This window comes from Capra hircus, chromosome 9 (genome assembly GCF_001704415.2).
Source record: "Capra hircus breed San Clemente chromosome 9, ASM170441v1, whole genome shotgun sequence".
Lineage (NCBI taxonomy): Eukaryota > Metazoa > Chordata > Mammalia > Artiodactyla > Bovidae > Capra > Capra hircus.
This window is the reverse complement of record NC_030816.1, coordinates 84,036,169-84,053,783: the sequence shown is the minus strand read 5'-3', so window position 1 is coordinate 84,053,783 and position 17,615 is coordinate 84,036,169. Positions and strand designations below refer to the sequence as shown.

Below are 17,615 nucleotides of genomic sequence, written 5' to 3'. Positions count from 1 at the left end.
AACAAAAATGCACCAAATGTCAGTTAATGTATTCATGGACTACCGCAGAGGCTTTAAAGGACAGAAACTAGTTAACTAAAGACAGTCCGGAACATGTGAATGAATTCTACCCTAGCAGTTCTTAGTCAACTGAAACTACATCGTCTCTAAGGATTAGCTTAAATAACAGTCACCTCCAAGGACAATTTCACATAAAACCATAACTAAGAGATCACATGAAAAGATGATACAGCAGTCACACATAAATCCCTTTAGATCTACAACCCACATTCGTCGAGTCCAACATGATTTGGCCTCAACAAGGGGCATATTATAGGCTCACTGCCAAGGGTAAAACTACATGAGATCAGAAATGGGAGAGGAAAGGAAAGGCAACCCCAACCTTATTTCATCTGAAGCACTGCTGTCGTCGGCACTGTTCCAGAATTCTGTACAGCTCTCCTGTAAGCCAGCTTCTAGAAAACTTCCTGTCGATTTCAGCAGCATTCCTGCAATGTCACTAAGGGAACAGAAGCAACAGACGTAAACCAGAGAAGAAAAACCGTCCCCCCTCAGTCTAACTCTGGAATGAGAAACTGAAAGATTGAGCTGGTATGTCGACAGTTCAAAATCAATGACAGTGAGACTTCTCTTTTAACATAAAATCATGATTAACATGAAAAAAAGCAGAAATCGCGATCGTGGAATGTATCTATCTTTGTTCTACTACCAGTTTCCCATTATAAACCTTAAAATCTTAAATTACATTCACAGTAGCTATGTCATTACCACAGGCTACTTTCATCTTAAATGTTCAAAATGGTATAAAGTGGGCTCAAATATGTATCTATGACAAAATATTTTTAAAGGCTCAATAAACAAAATGATAGCATAAGAAACAAAGTGAATTCCTTAAATGCAGTTGCTTTTAAAAACTTCCATCACAATTTTCATAGTCAATGAACATGAACTACTGTAATCCCTGATGCTTCTCATCAAGTATACAGTCTAAATACTAGGGTTAAAATGCAAACCCAAATGTATAAAGCAAATCTAAATGAGTCCAGTGAAAATTCAGCAGCAGCTTACTGACTTCTATGATGAGAGGAGCTTAGAGCCTAGTGAAACAGAGCAGGTAAGCCCACAACCAGCATCAGATGGGGCAGAAGGTAACTACCAGGGGAGCTCTCTGAGGGCGTGGGCTCAACAGGCCCTGCAGGTAGGAACTAGAACAGCAGAGGGCAGCGGGGTTCTGTCAGGAGGAGCACGGACCGGGAGGAGGGGGAGGGCAAGTCAAGGAAGAACAGGAAGGATGATCGAAGCGCAGGAGGGTGTGTTAAGCAGGAGGCAGTCCGTGAAGAGAAGCTGCCGAGCTGGAAAGAGCAGAGCAGAGGGGAGTGAGACCAGGACGGTAACCCAGCCGTGCCGGGGGAGGCCCCGGACGTCCAGCGACTGTGTGATCGTGCTCTGGTAGGCAGAGAGGGTGGGCTGTAACAGGGACCAAGTGGGAGAACGGCCTGACTAAAAACATGCCTGTAAAGGGCAGTAGTGTACAAGGACATTCAGGATAAATTACTCAGCAACTAATCAGTATCTGTTATGGAGTAATGAGCAGCAGACAAAAGAGATAAAACTTCTTCAGTAAATGGAGGGGAAAAAGAAGCAACAAATCAAACAAAAAAGAAGAATACAGAGCACTTCAACTATTGACAAGTGCTCTGGAGAGGAAAAATTAAGGAAGAACACTAAGGTGCTCTTACAGGAGTTTCAACTTTAAATGCGGAGAAGATAACACCTGGCCAGACCTGCAGGAAGTGGGGAAGTAAGTTGTAGAAAACAGCCCGAGCACAGGGGTGGGCAAGCGCAAAGAGCCTGAGGCAGGCGCAGGCCAGGCCTATGGAAAAGGCAGGAAACCACTGCGGCCGCAGAGGACGCGCAGGAGAGCCCAGGAAAGGAGGATACGGAGCTCGTGAAAAGTCAGACTGTGCCTGGTCTCACGGGCCACTGTTTAGGTGCTCTTACTTAAGCACGGAGAACCACTGGCGTATTTTTGAACAGAGGTAAAAATGGTCTGCAAGGAGATCAAATCAGTCCATCCTAAAGGAAATCAATTCTGAATATTCACTGGAAGGACTGATGTTGAAGCTGAAGCTCCAATACTCTGGCCACCTGATGTGAAGGGCATACTCATTGGAAAAGACCCTGATGCCGGGAAAGAGAGAAGGCAGCAGGAGAAGGGGACGACAGAGGATGAGATGGTTGGATGGCATCACCGAGTCGATGGATGTGAGTTTGAGCAAACTCCGGGAGATGGTGAAGGACAGCGAAGCCTGGCGTGCTGTAGTCTGTGGGGTCACAAAGAGTCAGACACGACTGGGCAACTGAACAACAGTAACAAAAAATGGTCTGATGTCCAGTTTAACAGGATCACTGAGAATAAACCTTAGAGGATGCAGGGCAAAAGCAGACTCCTGAGGGAGCTGCTACAGCAATACAAGGGAGAAATAACAGGCTGGGAAGCGGGGAAATGGGCAGTGCTGAGCGGAGGTCAGATGCTGGTTATACCCCAGAGGGATAGCCATGGGGAATTAGAGAGAAAGAATGGGGTCAGGGTTAACGTCAAGACGGCTCGAAGCAGCACTGCCGCAACACAGCAAACACCCAGAACTAAACCCGTGCAGGTGGGCAGCCCCTCAGCACAGGCAGTGACGAGGCTCCGGAGCTTCTCAGAACACGGGACGTGAAGCTGAAGGCCACAGGCTGCGCTGAAAAGGAATCCGAAGGACAAGACAAAGATAAAAGGGAACACTGACAGGTACATAATGACCCTACAAAGAAATTAAATAACAAGAATTGGTAGTGAAATGAAACAGTAACCTTTTCAAACATCTTTTTTTTTCAGCAAAGCCTGACTGAGAACAGCAGATGCAAACAGAAGAAATTACAGATAAAACAGAACAACGGAAATTAAGAGGGGCAGGAGGCGTCGAAAATGGCAGTGAATACGCGTTTCCGTAAGGCTGGCTGTGGAAACCAATCCGAACAGGAAACCAGGACAGACTGGGAACCCTGGCCTGAGGCCAGCTGAGCAAGAGCAAGTTCACTGTTCACTCAGAGACGGAGGAAAGCGTAAAGACCAGGTGGTCAGGGCGGAAGAGTCAACACAACATTCTGAGATGCACAGAGACCTGCGGCGTGAGGACAGTGACTCTCTGCAGGGAGAAGAGAACTCTGCAACAGCTGAAGTCCTGGAGGGTGCACACAGAGCCGGGTGGGGGCGGGGGAGGAAACGAGAGCTGGGTATAAAAGAGCTCCTAAAAAGGTAACAGACTAAACTGCCGACGCGGCAGGTGAGAGAAGGCGGCACCACGGGGCGGCCACGGGGTCAGAGCCAGGGAGGAGGCCCAGTCCCCAGTCCCTCAGCAGGGAAGCAGCCCCCAGCCAAGACCACATACCTCACACCTCACTCTCAACACTCAGGTGCCTGCACTTGAGAAGACACATTTGTGTCCTAGAACAGACAGACCAGTGAGCACTCCCCGCTGCTTCATGCTTGTCCTCTGTTTACAGTTCGGTCCCTTCACCATATATAAACACCCAGTTTATACAGAACTGTGATTGGCATAACATTCCCAAAACAGTGTCGGTGAAAACATCTGCTCGGCAGGCTGAAGTGCCCACCAAGACGAATACAAAGACTGACGCTTGCAGGCCTACTCCGCTCGGCAAGAGGCCTTAAATTCTCCTCCTTTTATATAACCAAGAGGGTGCAGGATTTCTCTACTTCAAAACTGGCACATTGGGTGGACGGGGTGGGGAGCACGGTCCTGTGCACAGTAGGATGTTTACCAGCGTCCCTGGCCTTCACCCAGTGAATACAATGAGAACCGTTTCGAGACCCCACCACACGTCCCGGGGGCAAGTCACCCCTGGCAGAGAACCACCACTCTAAGGATGACAAAGCCCAGGAGAGGAGCACATGGGAGGTACGAATGTTTGTCGTTTTCACATAATTAGACCCTTGCACGTGGAGAACAGAACCCGGGAGCAAACCAGAAGCGAGAAAGGAAGGCAGCCACACGAGGATTCCTACCAGAAAAGTTTTCCAGCCTGTGCTTCTCCTCCCCGGATGTAATGGGTTATTTCTTTGGTGAAATTCCATTCTTCTTCTAGCAGATTTTTTAAACTATGAGATGCTTGAGGTAACTGCTGTAGCATTTGGATCCAGCTTCTCATGTAATCAAAATATACCTTAAGAGACAAAAAAAACGCAAAAGGAGATATTTGAGAACAGGACTGATAACATAACATCCCTATTAATATGAAAACTGTAAGTCGGACAAGAGGAAGAGGGACCACTGAGGCATGAAGCTCTGAGGGAAGGAGATTCTCCATCACTATTAACTGAGGTCTAAACAGGATTTTTCTTTAATTGTATAACTCAGCTCCTTAGCAACTGAACATATTATTCACAACTGCTGCAAGTTACTAAGAAAATAAAACATTCACACTGTACAGAAAAATACAGTGAAGTAAAAAAAAAATCAAAATAACAGAAATTTTCATGTTTAATATACTGTGAATGATATTCCTTTAAGAGCTTGGGACCTTTATTTCTTTAATTATTTAAGCTTTAGATGGTTTCTTACATGTTAAGAGGAGGCAATGAGCACCCTTCTTCCCACTATTATGTTCCCAGCATCCAGATTCTCATGACATAATTTTTCAAGGTTTATGACATATAAATTATGCTCTATAACCAAAATACTTGATTGTTCTAAGGAGGAGTTTACGTCCACCACAGTTCATCTTCCAACAGCTTTCACAGTGCTAAAATTCTTGTTTTATCTGCTGCTTAGCAGGGTTTTACTATGATGTACTTTTTCTCAAGACAGGCTCACAATTGTTATTTTATAAAACATCACTCTCTGTGGATTCTTTTACTGAAAGGATACCTTGACTGGGTATAAAATGTTTGAATTACACATCCTCTCCCTCGGAGCCTTGAAGACTTTACTCCGGTAGCTTCTAACACCGTGAGTCATGTTAGAATCAACGAAACTGCTGACAGACTGATCACCACCCTCCCCACCCCCTGAAGGCGGCTTCCTTTCCCGGCCTGGAGGTTTACAGGCTCCTTTCTCCAGGCTTGGATCTCAGGGACCTTAGCAGGCTACACCTTAGGGTTCTCTGAAATGAGCGTTTTCTGAGATCCAATAATAACTTTCAGTAGGCAAAAACTCTGGAATTTTTCACTTAAAGAAAACTATCTTCTGTTGTATCTTTGGAGTTTCTGGGTCCTCCTCCACCCAGGCATGTGGCATGAATCTCCAGTCACGGGGCCATTATGAACACAGCTGTGTAGTGGAACCTGCGACTTCAAAGGTCTATGCCCATCTCATCCCAACGAAACAGGTCTTTTGCACATCAGGCTTGGGACCTCCCTTTCCACTCCTGGAGGGCAACTTCATCTCCCTGGCTTCCCTGAAACTGTGCTGTCCTGAGAGCCCTCTCAAGGGGCGGCTGCCTTACAGCATACCACAAGGGCTGCCAATGGCCGCATCTTTGTGTATCCCATTGCTACTTTCAAACCATCATCCTCACACAGCCTTATTTAAAAACAAAAGAAACACTCTGCCCCTTTAAGGTTTCCGTGATCAGGTGTGCCCTGGTTGCCCCGTCTTTGCACCATCATCTACTGATTTTCCACGGCCCAGAGGCAGTCATCACACAGCAGCCTGCGCCTCAGCCTTCTCTCCGTCCCAGGCTCAGCTGTGTGACTTTAACATCTGGTGCACCGCCCCCCCCACACCGATTCAGGTCCATTCTCCGACTGCCTCCGGTTCCAAGCACCTTTCCTCCTCTCTGACGAGGTTTCCTTTCTGATCCTGGCATTTACCAGAACCGCCCAAAACCCAATTCAAACATGCTGATGCTAAACCCCCCTTCTCGCTGCAGGCTGCTTGCCCAGCTCCCCCACTACACTCTCTCCTCACTCCATCAGGAGCTCCGGCGCCCTGGTGCCTCTTCTCCTTCAGACTCACCCCTGTCCCCCTCGGTCCCCTGTCCTCCCGCAGCGCTCCCGTCGGCACCTGCCACCTCCCCACACTCTGCCAGCCCACAACGCCTCTTCACGTGCCTGTCACAACCCCAGAGAGAGACAAGCCCAGCGCCCTTCCCCATGCCCACCATCCTCCAGAAGCTGAGGTCTCCAAGAGCCACACCACGGGGAGGGGCCACTCTGCTACACAGTCACATCCGCCAAGCACAGAGCACACGTTCCTGGTAATACCTGAACCTCTGCTCAGCCCATTCACTTTCTCTCTACAAACCCAAGTTTGAAATTTCTCCATTTTCCTCACATGGCCAAAATCCACTGCAACCCATTCTCACAGGTGATGTCAGCTCTCTTCACACAAAAAAAGCCTCTGTTATTAGATATAAAAGCTCTTATCATCCTGAGACAAATAACATGAACGTACATACTGTTAAATTACCATTCTTCCCTTTTTAACAGTAGAGGAACTAGGCCTCCTGCTAAGCCCAACACTTGTGTTTTGAGGCCCATTCCCTTGTGGAACCCAAGGAACCCTGCACTCCCAGCGTCCCCTTTCCTCTCATGTACATATGAGATTTTTTCATTTCTTTCATTTAACAAAATCAATCCCAAAGGCTTTCAAATGGTCTCGTATCTTCAATTTAAAAATCTCACTGGATCCAGCATCTCCAGTACTCATCCGGCCGCATGAACTGGATACCCAGCAATCTCTCTATATACCTGCTCCACACCCAACCCATCCCTGAGTCCTGCCAGTTTCACTTCCTTCCTTTCGAAGGATTCAAAGAACCCCCGGGCCTTTCCCTGAATCTATGCTATTCTTCTGTAACCCAGGGACTAGTGTGTGCACCACCAGACCAGACCCTGCCTGGTCTCTCTCCAGGCTCACAGGACAGGATACGCTGCAGACAACACAACGGTCTCTGCACACCACACGCCTTCGGTCTGCAGGCTGTCCTCCTCGGGGCCACGCCCTGCGGCCCGGCCACACCCCGAGGTGCCACAGCTCTAATTCATCGCTGTATGAGCCCTCCACGTGGAAGGGAGGGCGGCATGGTGCACTAAACGGCCTCTCCAAAGGCCACGGTCTCCTTCCTTCATGACAAAACACTGGCTTTCTTTGGGTTCCACCAGTTCTCAAGTTATGCCCTGCACTACTTCATCTAGGACACTCTGGGACACAACTTTTAGAATCACTGATAATTTCTAGTCCTTCATCTGTGAGATTACGGTGATGAAATAAGGGACATGATGGCTCACACAGAAAACTAGAAGCAAAGTCAAAACTAACTTCTCAGCACTGCTAAGGTCCTCTAACCAGCTGAGAGTCTCGGGACTTCCCTGAACCTAGGCTGTCGACCTCTCCCAGGCAAACGAGGGCGCTGCGGGTGGATGACCTGGACGGCACAGCTCACCTGCCGAATCCGCACCCTTCCTGCCTCAGTGAACATCCCATAAAAGATGTGGCGTGTGTCTTTGTGAGGCCACCAAAGACAATTTGGAAAGCAAGGCACTTTTTGTCTTTTTAAAATTCTGGTTTAACTACTCACAGAGAGAAAAACTAACTTGCCTGCTGTTTTTATTGTAAACTATTCAATGACAGGCTTTTCTAACACAAGAAATATATACAGTATTCCAAAACGCGGCCACATTTCATACACTGTCTGTATTCTCCCAAACAATAAAAAAAGTCACTTTATAGTCAAAATTATTTCTCGCAAGAAACCGGATGCAATAAGTCCTCCCCAGCCACACCCTTTCTTTTCTCCTTCTGCTAGAGGCTGAAAACCTGAGTCCTTGAGGCCCAGCCTCCCCTAGAGCGAGGCGGCCACACAGCAGGTCTCGTCAGGAGGATGTAGGGGACTTCTGCTGGCTGGGGCTTCCAGGGGAGCTTTTGCTCTTCTGGACCTAGCTGACAAGGAGACGTGTCCCTCTGCCCCCTTCTCGTCCCTTCCAGCCTAGAACGTGAGGGCGGTGTGTCTGGAGGTGCTGCAGCCATCCTGAGGCAGGGTACAGAGAGCTGTCAAGCAAGGGTGACGGCTCTCCAGAAACAGCATGACGACAAGCCTTCCTGTTCCCTATCCTGTTTCATCAACCTGCCCCATCACGTAACCATCTGGGCACCTACTCAAGCAGCGCTAACATGGGTTTACTGTATGCCAGCACTCCACCAAACACTACAGAAAGCAAAAGAACTCGAGTCACAGCCCCTGGCTTGTGCAGCTTTCAGCCTAAACCAGGGAAACCCGAGGACAGACGAGCAGTACATCACAAAATATCAGACAGTTACGATCGGAACCACCGGAGGGGTTCAGAGAAGACACGCAGAGATGCACGCTCGAGGTGAAAACTGCCAGCTAACACTCGGAAGTGAATCTTGAATGGAAGGATGAGGAGGAGAGGAGACACGCAGAGCAGGAAGGAATAACAGGAGCACAAGCAGAGAGCTCAGAAGAGCCAGGAGAAGACACACGCCAGTCAGACATCTCCCGCGCCCCCCGGCCCCGCCCTGACCATCAGCATTTTGTGCAGGTCCTCCTCGAAGGCGTCGATGTTGCAGTCGGTCTTCTCCGGGTGGTCTAGGACCTTGTGCAGCATGAACTGGTAGTACTGCTTCATCAGGAGGCCGCCCTTCAGCACCTCCTTACACTCTCTCACCAGCTGCAAGACAGAAGGCACAGTTCCACCATCACACACGTGCCACCAGACGACTGGCTGGTTTTCACACAGTTCCCGCGCAAATCCTCAAAAAACTCAGGAAAAGTGAGCGGTGCCTCTGAGAACCCTAAAATACTTTCCAAGTTCTTTATCCATTTGTTCACATAAATAACTTAGTAATCTCAAATGAATAATTAAAACAAATCAGTGAAAATAAAAGTATTTAATATTACAGCATGGGTACACAAAAAATATATATACACAGAAAACTGATATGCTAAAATATATTCTTCTACAAATAAACGTTTTACAGAAAATAAATTCTACAGAAAAAGATCTAGTTTTCTTCTAGCTCACATTAGAAGACAAGGAATATAAGACAAAGAAAAATTCCTCATGAGACTGGTCCTTTTTAACAACAACAAAACATTAATAAAGATTCAAATGTACTCACATACCACAGAGCCTGGGGGCCTTTGTAATAATTTAGCATACTTAACTATTGTGATTTGTGGCTTTTACCATCAAAAAAACTCTGTCATCATAAAAACAAAACAAAACAAAAGAACCTAAGATAAATCTGATGGAATTAAATAGAAGCTGGGGTGGGGGGAGGTGGGGAGTTGTAAGGAAAACAAAAGGATGAGTGAGACTCACTGCCGCGTGCAGGCCCCCGGGAGGCGCCGTGAGAATGGAGGTGAGACGGAACGACAGGACCTGTACAGTCCTTCCATTAACAACATGCTGGTCGCGAAAGTAAACTGGTGCAAACTTACTAGAATCCAAAAATGTGTGACTCACTAGTTAATTGTCACATTTTATACTCAAACAGTAATCAGAGATCCAGGCTAAAACCGATACACAAATATATTTATCACAATATTATTCAAAACAATGAAGATTAGATAAATTATGATGCACTGATACAGTAAAGTACTAGTGCAGTCATTTAAAACCTTATTTCTGAAAAACATTTAAGGGTGAAAACGCATATCCTTTTCTTTTTAAAATCATTACATGTGCAGAAAGCATGTACATATAGGAAAACAAATGGAGAGAACTATACCAAAATGTTATAGCAGTTATCTCTGAATAGCAGAATAAGAAGATAGCTTTCATTTTTCTCTGTACTTTTGAAATTTTCTGTATTTTTCAGATTTTCTAAAATAAACATGGATTGCTTTATAACAAGATCCCCTTGAAAATGTTTTTAAAATAATTACTCTCAATAGGAGAGCAATGGCTAGAATTAAATCTATGAAAAAGTATTAACATAAATTTCTGTTAAGGATGTCATTTAGGTGCTTACAACTCAATCTGAATACATTATAGTTAAAATTTCTATTTTATTTTTACTCTAATAACGCTTCACTGGGCTTGCCAGGTGGTTCAGCAGTAAAGAACCCGCCTGCCAGAGCAGGAGACACAAGTTTGATCCATGGATTGGGAAGGTCCCCTGGAGGAGGAAAGGGCAACCCACTCCAGTATTCTTGCCTGGGAAATCCCAGGGACAGAGAGCCTGGCCGGCTATAGTCCATAGGGTTGCAAAAGATCTGACATGACCTAGCAACTAAGCAACCACAACAAAGCTACATCAATCCAAGTATTGGTTTTTCACTTTCCAAAATGTTTTAACATAGATGACTGTTAACAAAGCTACATCAATCCAAGTATTGGTTTTCTACTTTCCAAAATGTTTTAACATAAATGACTGTTTAATCCTCACAACAGCCCCATTAGTAAAAGGTCAACTCCCCCTTGTTTCACCTGGTTATGTTCCCAAAGTATGTATTTGCTCCGTGGGGAGGGGAGGTTAAGGTATTTTTACCAAACGCTCTAAGTAATGGCTGTGATATGGGGGACAAGTGAAAAGTACAGCCCACATGGACGGCAGCCAGTGACCAGAACCAAGATGGTGAGAAGGAAAAAGTGCCCAGGTGGGCACAGAGCTTGGGCCGGTGCTGGACAGGAAGAGAGGTGATGAGGTGCAGGCCCAGCCCTCCAGTCCCGTCAGTCACCGGGCTTCACGCCACAGAACAAACCATACCAGGCCTGTTCTGTGCGTCCCACCCCGCCTGTCCTTCAATCGGCACTCGCCCCCGCTGCCCGTCTGACATTCAGGGCCAACGAGCTCCCAGACCTAACTCCCTGGGGATGGACAATCGCAGGCCACACACACACAAAATCAAAATCCAGTGTGGTTATTTCACATAATGAACGTCAATATGGAAACATTGTGAGGCACAAATATAAACGCTCAGTCTGGTAGATGCAACTGCTTCCAGCCATTTCTCTATTACCTGTGGAATAGCCAACTCCCTGAAAATCCCACCCACGTGAATAGTAACTGAGAAAGCAGAAGCTGTCATTGCTGCTTAAACTGTACAAGTGCCTAAGCAAGAAAATAGCCACACACTCTCCACCCACCCCCACCCCCGCATACCACAGGCCTTCACCTGTCTATACAAAGCTTCAAAAAGAACAAAACGATAAAGAACTGAAAGTCTCTCTTATGAATGAATCTTAAGTTTCCAGTCTTTAAAGACTGATGGTAACAGGATACAGAGGGTCATACCAGCGTGTGCACCCCTTTTAGAATGAGGAAGCGGAAGACAGAAAGGGTGGAACCACCACCTCATTTTTAAAGACTGCATGGAAAAAGAACATTTCAATTACCCAACAGAGAGCAGCTTAGAAACACTAACATACACTAATTTTTACTTGCAATAATTAGGGGGGCGGAAAATCCTAAAAAGAAAAATTCGAGTCTATAGAAAAAAATATAGTAAGAACTCGGCATTTTCTGAAAGTCCTTGAGACAAACCTGCTTAATACTCAAGAGGGATGGCTCTCCAGCAGGCCTCTGCTCCAGCCTTAACTTGAGACATTCGTGAATGACGTTCAGAAGGACTCGGCAGAGGACTAGGAAGGCAGGCTCGAAGGAGGGTAGATCCATGGCCCTCAGCTCCTCCCAGGACACGGTGCTGCACTTCTGCTCCGAGGAAGGCGGCGTCCTGGACAGCTGGACATAGTCTGAACCCCACATGGGGTCTGGGAACTCAGAAAACTGCAACACAAAGGCAACAAAGCGTGAGAGCACCCAGGAGCGCTTCCCAACACTGCAGTTACAAACTACCGTTCTCCAGAATTGCTGAGAAACCCATAGAAATCGTCATTTTACAGGAGAAATAATCTTTAGAATAATTCACCATTTTCACCTAGACCTAAAAAGCTCTAGGAAAAAGGATAACAAGAACTAACGCAGGAGGCCTAAGGGGCACGAGCTCCACCCCTGGCCCCCCGGAGGAGGGCAGGGCAATCCACCACAGCATTCTTGCCTGGAGAATCCCATGGACAGAGGAGCCTGGTGAGCTGTGGTCCGTAGGGTCGCAAAGAGTCAGGTATCACTGAAGAAACTTAGCACACAAACACACACAAGAACTAAAAATAAAGTTGTGTGATACCTTTATCAAAAAAGCATAGTAGGAAAAGAATCAAGCTCATCGTTTTCATCACACATTTTTTATCATACTTAACTGGAGCATTTGGTTCTGAGGTTATACACAGTATTATCTACAGCTATCTCTAGACTGAGAAAAGCGGAGAATGATTAAATCTGAGAGAAGATGACAAAACCAGATAGCCATTTGTGAAACATAAAAACTGTGGGTTCGATCAAGTCTTTTGTCCATCTGTTCTCCTGAGTTACATTAAACAAAGGCTAAAAAAAAAATCATAAAATTAACCTGGTCAGTCTAATCTATCTATCTGATGTTTCCCAGGAATCCTACTGTTGCTCACCATTCACACAGTTACCCATCAGATTCCTCACGCTCTCCCCTTGAAACAGCAGACCTGAAGCTCTCCCAGTGTTCTTAGACCTCTGGCAATACCATCCTGACTGATCACTCCAAGAACTTGCCTTCTCCTTTTACTGAGAAAACTGAAGCCATCAAAATTCGAAAATCTCAACTTTTCTTCAACTTATAACATCACTCACTAATCGCAGCTGCTCCTCTTAACTGGTCTCCCAACTCACATTCTTTCATTGTCCACACATATTTTTGCATCTAAATTAATACATACTTTTAGTTTCCCGTAACAGGCAACGATTTCTAAAATAGCTGCATAATTTTAAAAAAATGATTACTTGTGATAAATGTGGTCAGGGTTAAGACACGTCTGTGTGAACGCTTTTGGCGGTATAAGTGCTCGTTTCTTCTGGTGTGGACAATGACATCAGATAAAATGTTTATTTAGAGCTCTACAAAACTCGGCAAACTTTCTAGGATAAAATTCTGAAGAACAGTTTTGGCGTTCTCTGTAGTTCCAGCCTGCTGATTCATCTGCTTCAGGCTCACTGGGAAGGGACAATCCCTCCTTCTCAACAACTGTAAGACAGCCCAGAGATCCAGCGGCCAGGCCCACCCAGCTCGAGGAGACACATTCCTGCTGGCGCTGCCCGCTGCACCAACCCATCCAGGGAGGAAGAGACATTACAAAGCTCCTGCTCATGGAAGAGACCGAGGTAAAAGAATCAGAAGAGCTGACACTGATTTAATAGTGCAGGACACAGCAGAGAAGGGCAAAAAAGCTCCTAATGTAATCTTACTCAACTCCTCTGGGGGGAAAAAAAAACCAACCAACCAAGATTCCTTAAAGAAAATCCATGACGGCAGTGAAAACAGAAGGAGTGATGTTAAAATCTGAATATACAAATTAGAAATAATTTAGAAATTAACTGCAGAAATGACCACTACAACCTAGGGCAAAAGAAAAAGGAATAGAAATTTTGAGTGACAAATGAGATACCTGGAGGGCAGGTCTAGAAGCTGTAACAGAAGAATAAGGGGAGTTCCAGAAAGATCGAAAGGAAGAGGTGGATGAGAGATCTCTGCCGAATCAAGCTATCCCTGATTTGTGAGGAAAAAGGAAAACACCCTCTGCATAGGGAAGAACTCAAGTACAACTCATTTACCTTCTGTAAAAAACTACCAAGGAAGAATGGGAGATTTGAGTCAAATCAAAATTGGTAAGAATGGATGCCCGAGGAAACGAGAAGCCGTGAATCTCAAAGGAAAGGAAGCACAGAGGCAGATACGACTCCACAAAGGTAACTTGGCCAAGGACTCCAAGTATTAGCAAGGAATACTGGAAACTGCAAAAAATTGCAAAAGACTCTAAGGGAAAACCTGGATCTTAAATTCCCAATTGTAATAAAACACAGGGAGGGGAAAGGGTGGGAAGGTGCAAGAACAGCCTAAACCCTCTCCTATTTCTCTTTCCCTAAAGTTCTGAAAACAAACATCATGTTTAAAAATGAAGAACAGAAAAGGATCGGGTTGGAATCCAACGCACGGTTACTGTAAGCTGAGAGAGAAGGGGCTGAAGACCCTACAGGCCACGACAGGAGGCCAGAGAGACAAGCCCACCAAACACATGAGACAGGCCCGACTCCCCAACGACGGGCGCGTGCAAAGCGGGACGAGCAGGCCACGTGGACAGGGCTGGTGCTGACAGACCGCCTGGGACTGCAAGGCAAACAAAAAATCCAGATTTTCATGTGAAATTTTCTTTTTTTTTTTTTAAACACTTGCCACTAAGTCAGAAAATATTTAAAGGGACATCCCTGGTGCTCCAGGAGTTAAGAATCTGCCTTGCGATCCAAGGGATGCAGGTTCGATTCCTGGTCGGGGAACTAAGTCCCACGTCCCGCGGGGCAGCTAAGCCTGAGTGCTGCGACCTCGGGCCAGTGCGCTCCGGAGCCTGCAGGCCGCGGCCAGAGGGCCCGTGCGCCACCAGGACAGGTCCCACAGGACACAGCGAAGACTCTCCGTGCAGCAGCTAAGACCCAAATCCGCCAGATACACAAGCATTAGGAAAAACATTTAAGGCACTGTGTGGGGCCAAGCATAACCTGGGGAGGCAGTACACAGTAACGGTGAGGAGAGCAGGGAGCTCCGGCTTCACACCTGGACTCCACCGCTTCCCGGTCTTGCAACCTTGACCAAGTTACTCGACCAATCCCCTTCCGTAAAATGAGTATTCGGGACCAGCTACTAGTCTAGTCACTGTCAGCACAGATTCAGTTCTCCACCGCAAGCTGATGAGTTCTGTTCTTTCATCTTTTTCATCTTACATCGAGTTTGGTTCAGCTGGCTCACGGCAGTCAAAAATAATACATCTCAACTTCCTATTCTGTCTCATAAGTGTGCTTCCTTTAAGAAAACAAAACAAAAAAACCCTATAGGCAAATAAGCAAGCATTGTGCTTATTATCTTTCCAGTTATTCAGTTAGAAAATCAATGTATGTGGGTGGAAATTGGTACAGCCACCATGGAAAACAGTATGGAGGTTTCTCAAAAAAACTAAAAACAGAACCACCGTACAACCCAGGAATTCCACTCCTGGGTATATGCTGCTGCTACTGCTGCTAAGTCGCTCCAGTCGTGTCCGACTCTGTGCGACCCCACAGATGGAAGCCCACCAGGCTCCCCCATCCCTGGGATTCTCCAGGCAAGAACACTGGAGTGGGTTGCCATTTCCTTCTCCAATGCATGAAAGTAAAATATCCAGAGACAAAAACACTAATTTGAAAAGATGTTTTTTTCCTGTTCTTTAGTCGCTAAGTCGTGTTTGACTCTTTTGCTCCTCATGGACAGTAGCCCGCCAGGTTCCTCTGCCCATGGGATTTCTCAAGCAAGAACACTGGAGTGGGTTGCCCCTTCCTTCTCCAGGGGATCTTCCTGACTCAGGGATCTAACCCACATCTCCTATACTGGCAGGTGGATTCTTTACTGCTAAGCTACCAGGGAAGCAATTTGAAAAGACACACACGCTCCAATGTCCATAGCAGCATTACTTACAATTGCCGAGACACAGAAGCAATCTAAGTGTCCATCAACAGGTGAACGGATAAAGATGTGCTACACATAGACAAGAGAATACTTGTTGCTGTTGCTCAGTCACTAAGTCGGGTCTGGTTCTGCGACCCCACGGACTGCAGCCCACCAGGCTCCCCTGTCCTCCCAGAATGGCATCCAGCCATAAAAAGAGAAGGAAGTCTTGCCATCTGCAGCAACATGAATGGACATGGAGGGCATTATGCTAAGTGAAACAGTCAGACCGAGAAAGACACATACTGTATGATGTCACACAAAAGAATCTAAAACATACAAGAAACTAGTGAATTTAACAAAAAAAAAGCAGACTTACAGACACAGAAGACAACCTACACAGCGGTTACCAGCGGGGAGGATGAAGCGGGGAGGGGCGACGTGGGGAAGGGACGGAGAGATATAAACTACCACGTATAAAATAAACAAGCCACAAGGCTGCGTCGCACGACAGGGAATACAGACAGCATTTTGTAACTGTGAATGGAGTTCAAACACTGTAAACCACTACACTGTACATGCGCAACAGACAATATGCACATCAGCTATTCTTCAATAAAAAGCAATCTCCTCCACATGCCGCAGAAAAATTAATATTAAAAGTCAGAAAAGATAAGAATAAAAAACTGTTTTTCAAAGCAAGTATACTCCAATAAAAATTATTTTTTAAATGGGTTAGGGCAGCTTTTCTTCAAAAGTTCCTATAACTTTACTGACAAAGTCAGACAGGTGATGATTACAACAAATAAAACATTAGCTATGACAACAGTTTTACTGAACACTGACCTTGGAGATGGGGTAAGGGAGTACTGTAGTCTACTTAGGGTGTTTCCAAGGGGCTGACTCTCAGCTGCACTGGTGCTAGTCTGGATTCATATAAAGTTCACTCGAGGTTATGAATATCAGTGCATATGTCCTACCATGAAAGAGTCTGACCTGCCCTCTAGCCCAGAAGGGCAAAGGCAAGTGTTTTTAAAAGCTCCTGATGTATACCTGCTGTGTAGCCAGGCTTAGAAACCGTCGGCACAGTTTAAAGACCGGTATCCCCCAATCCTGGGTGTGAAGCCCTCCCACAATATACAGCTTCTGTGCTTTGGGGCAACTTATCCCCCCACTCCTTCTCTGAAAAATAACAACGCCGCTTCATTTGGTTGTTGTATCTAGCACATGGTAAGACTCAATAAATGATAATAGCTTATATATATCCTAGTTTCTAGTTAAAGAGTTGGACTTCCCTGCTGGCTCAGACGGTAAAGAATCTGCCTGCAATGCAGAAGACCGGGCTTTGATCCTTGAGTCAGGAAGATCCCCTGGAGGAGGAAATGGCAACCCATTCCAGTATTCTTGCCTGCAGAATCCCATGGACAGAGGAGCCTGGCTGGCTACAGACCGCGGGGTTGCAAAGAGTTGAACACGACTGAGTGACTAACACTTCCCTAGTTTCTACAGTCTTCTGCCCATTCTGAACATAAAAGAAAACCTCTTCAGGGTTTCTCGTGCTTATGGGAAAAAAAAGAGCATTATTATAGCCAGATTCAAAGACAAATAATATTTCGTTCGTCACTAAGCTCATAATAATTACATGATCCATTCCTAATACAAAAAAGTAATAAAGTAACCAAAAATCTTTCTGGAATTTAAAGTAATATGCATGGTTCTACACAGTCAAAGTCAGCTAATTTTTTTTTGTACATTACATTAAAATACAGTTTTTCATTTTATCGTTCTTAAGTTTCATAAGGTAGAGCAAAAACAGAGGAGCATAAAATAACTGTTATCACAGTCCAGAGCTTAGACATTTTATAGGTGTTCAACAAATTAAATGCACAGAACCCAGAGAGTTATATAACACAAAGAATGAACTTTATAGCGTGCAACTTAAAAAACATCAGCTAGGAAACCAGGGGACCCCGGGACAGACTGAGATAACTGTATTACAAATGCACGCTATAACCGCCCTGGAGAAGTGAAGGGAAAGGTGCTCACCTAACTGTAGAAAACGATGTTTCATCTACATGCTCTGA

General features: G+C 45.7%; 1 protein-coding gene across 4 annotated transcripts in view; it reads right to left on the bottom strand.

Annotated features, from left to right (window-relative positions):
• Positions 1 to 17,615, bottom strand: part of MAP3K4 (mitogen-activated protein kinase kinase kinase 4) — a 146,565-nt gene that overhangs the window by 33,938 nt on the left and 95,012 nt on the right. For all 4 annotated transcript variants that reach the window (XM_018053440.1, XM_018053441.1, XM_018053443.1 and 1 more), the window contains exons 4-7: positions 11,520 to 11,762; positions 8,552 to 8,698; positions 4,073 to 4,230; positions 383 to 499 (exon numbers count right to left, since the gene is read on the bottom strand). In XM_018053440.1, the coding sequence (XP_017908929.1) occupies positions 383 to 499; positions 4,073 to 4,230; positions 8,552 to 8,698; positions 11,520 to 11,762 (665 nt within the window). The remainder of the gene's footprint in view (positions 1 to 382; positions 500 to 4,072; positions 4,231 to 8,551; positions 8,699 to 11,519; positions 11,763 to 17,615) is intronic.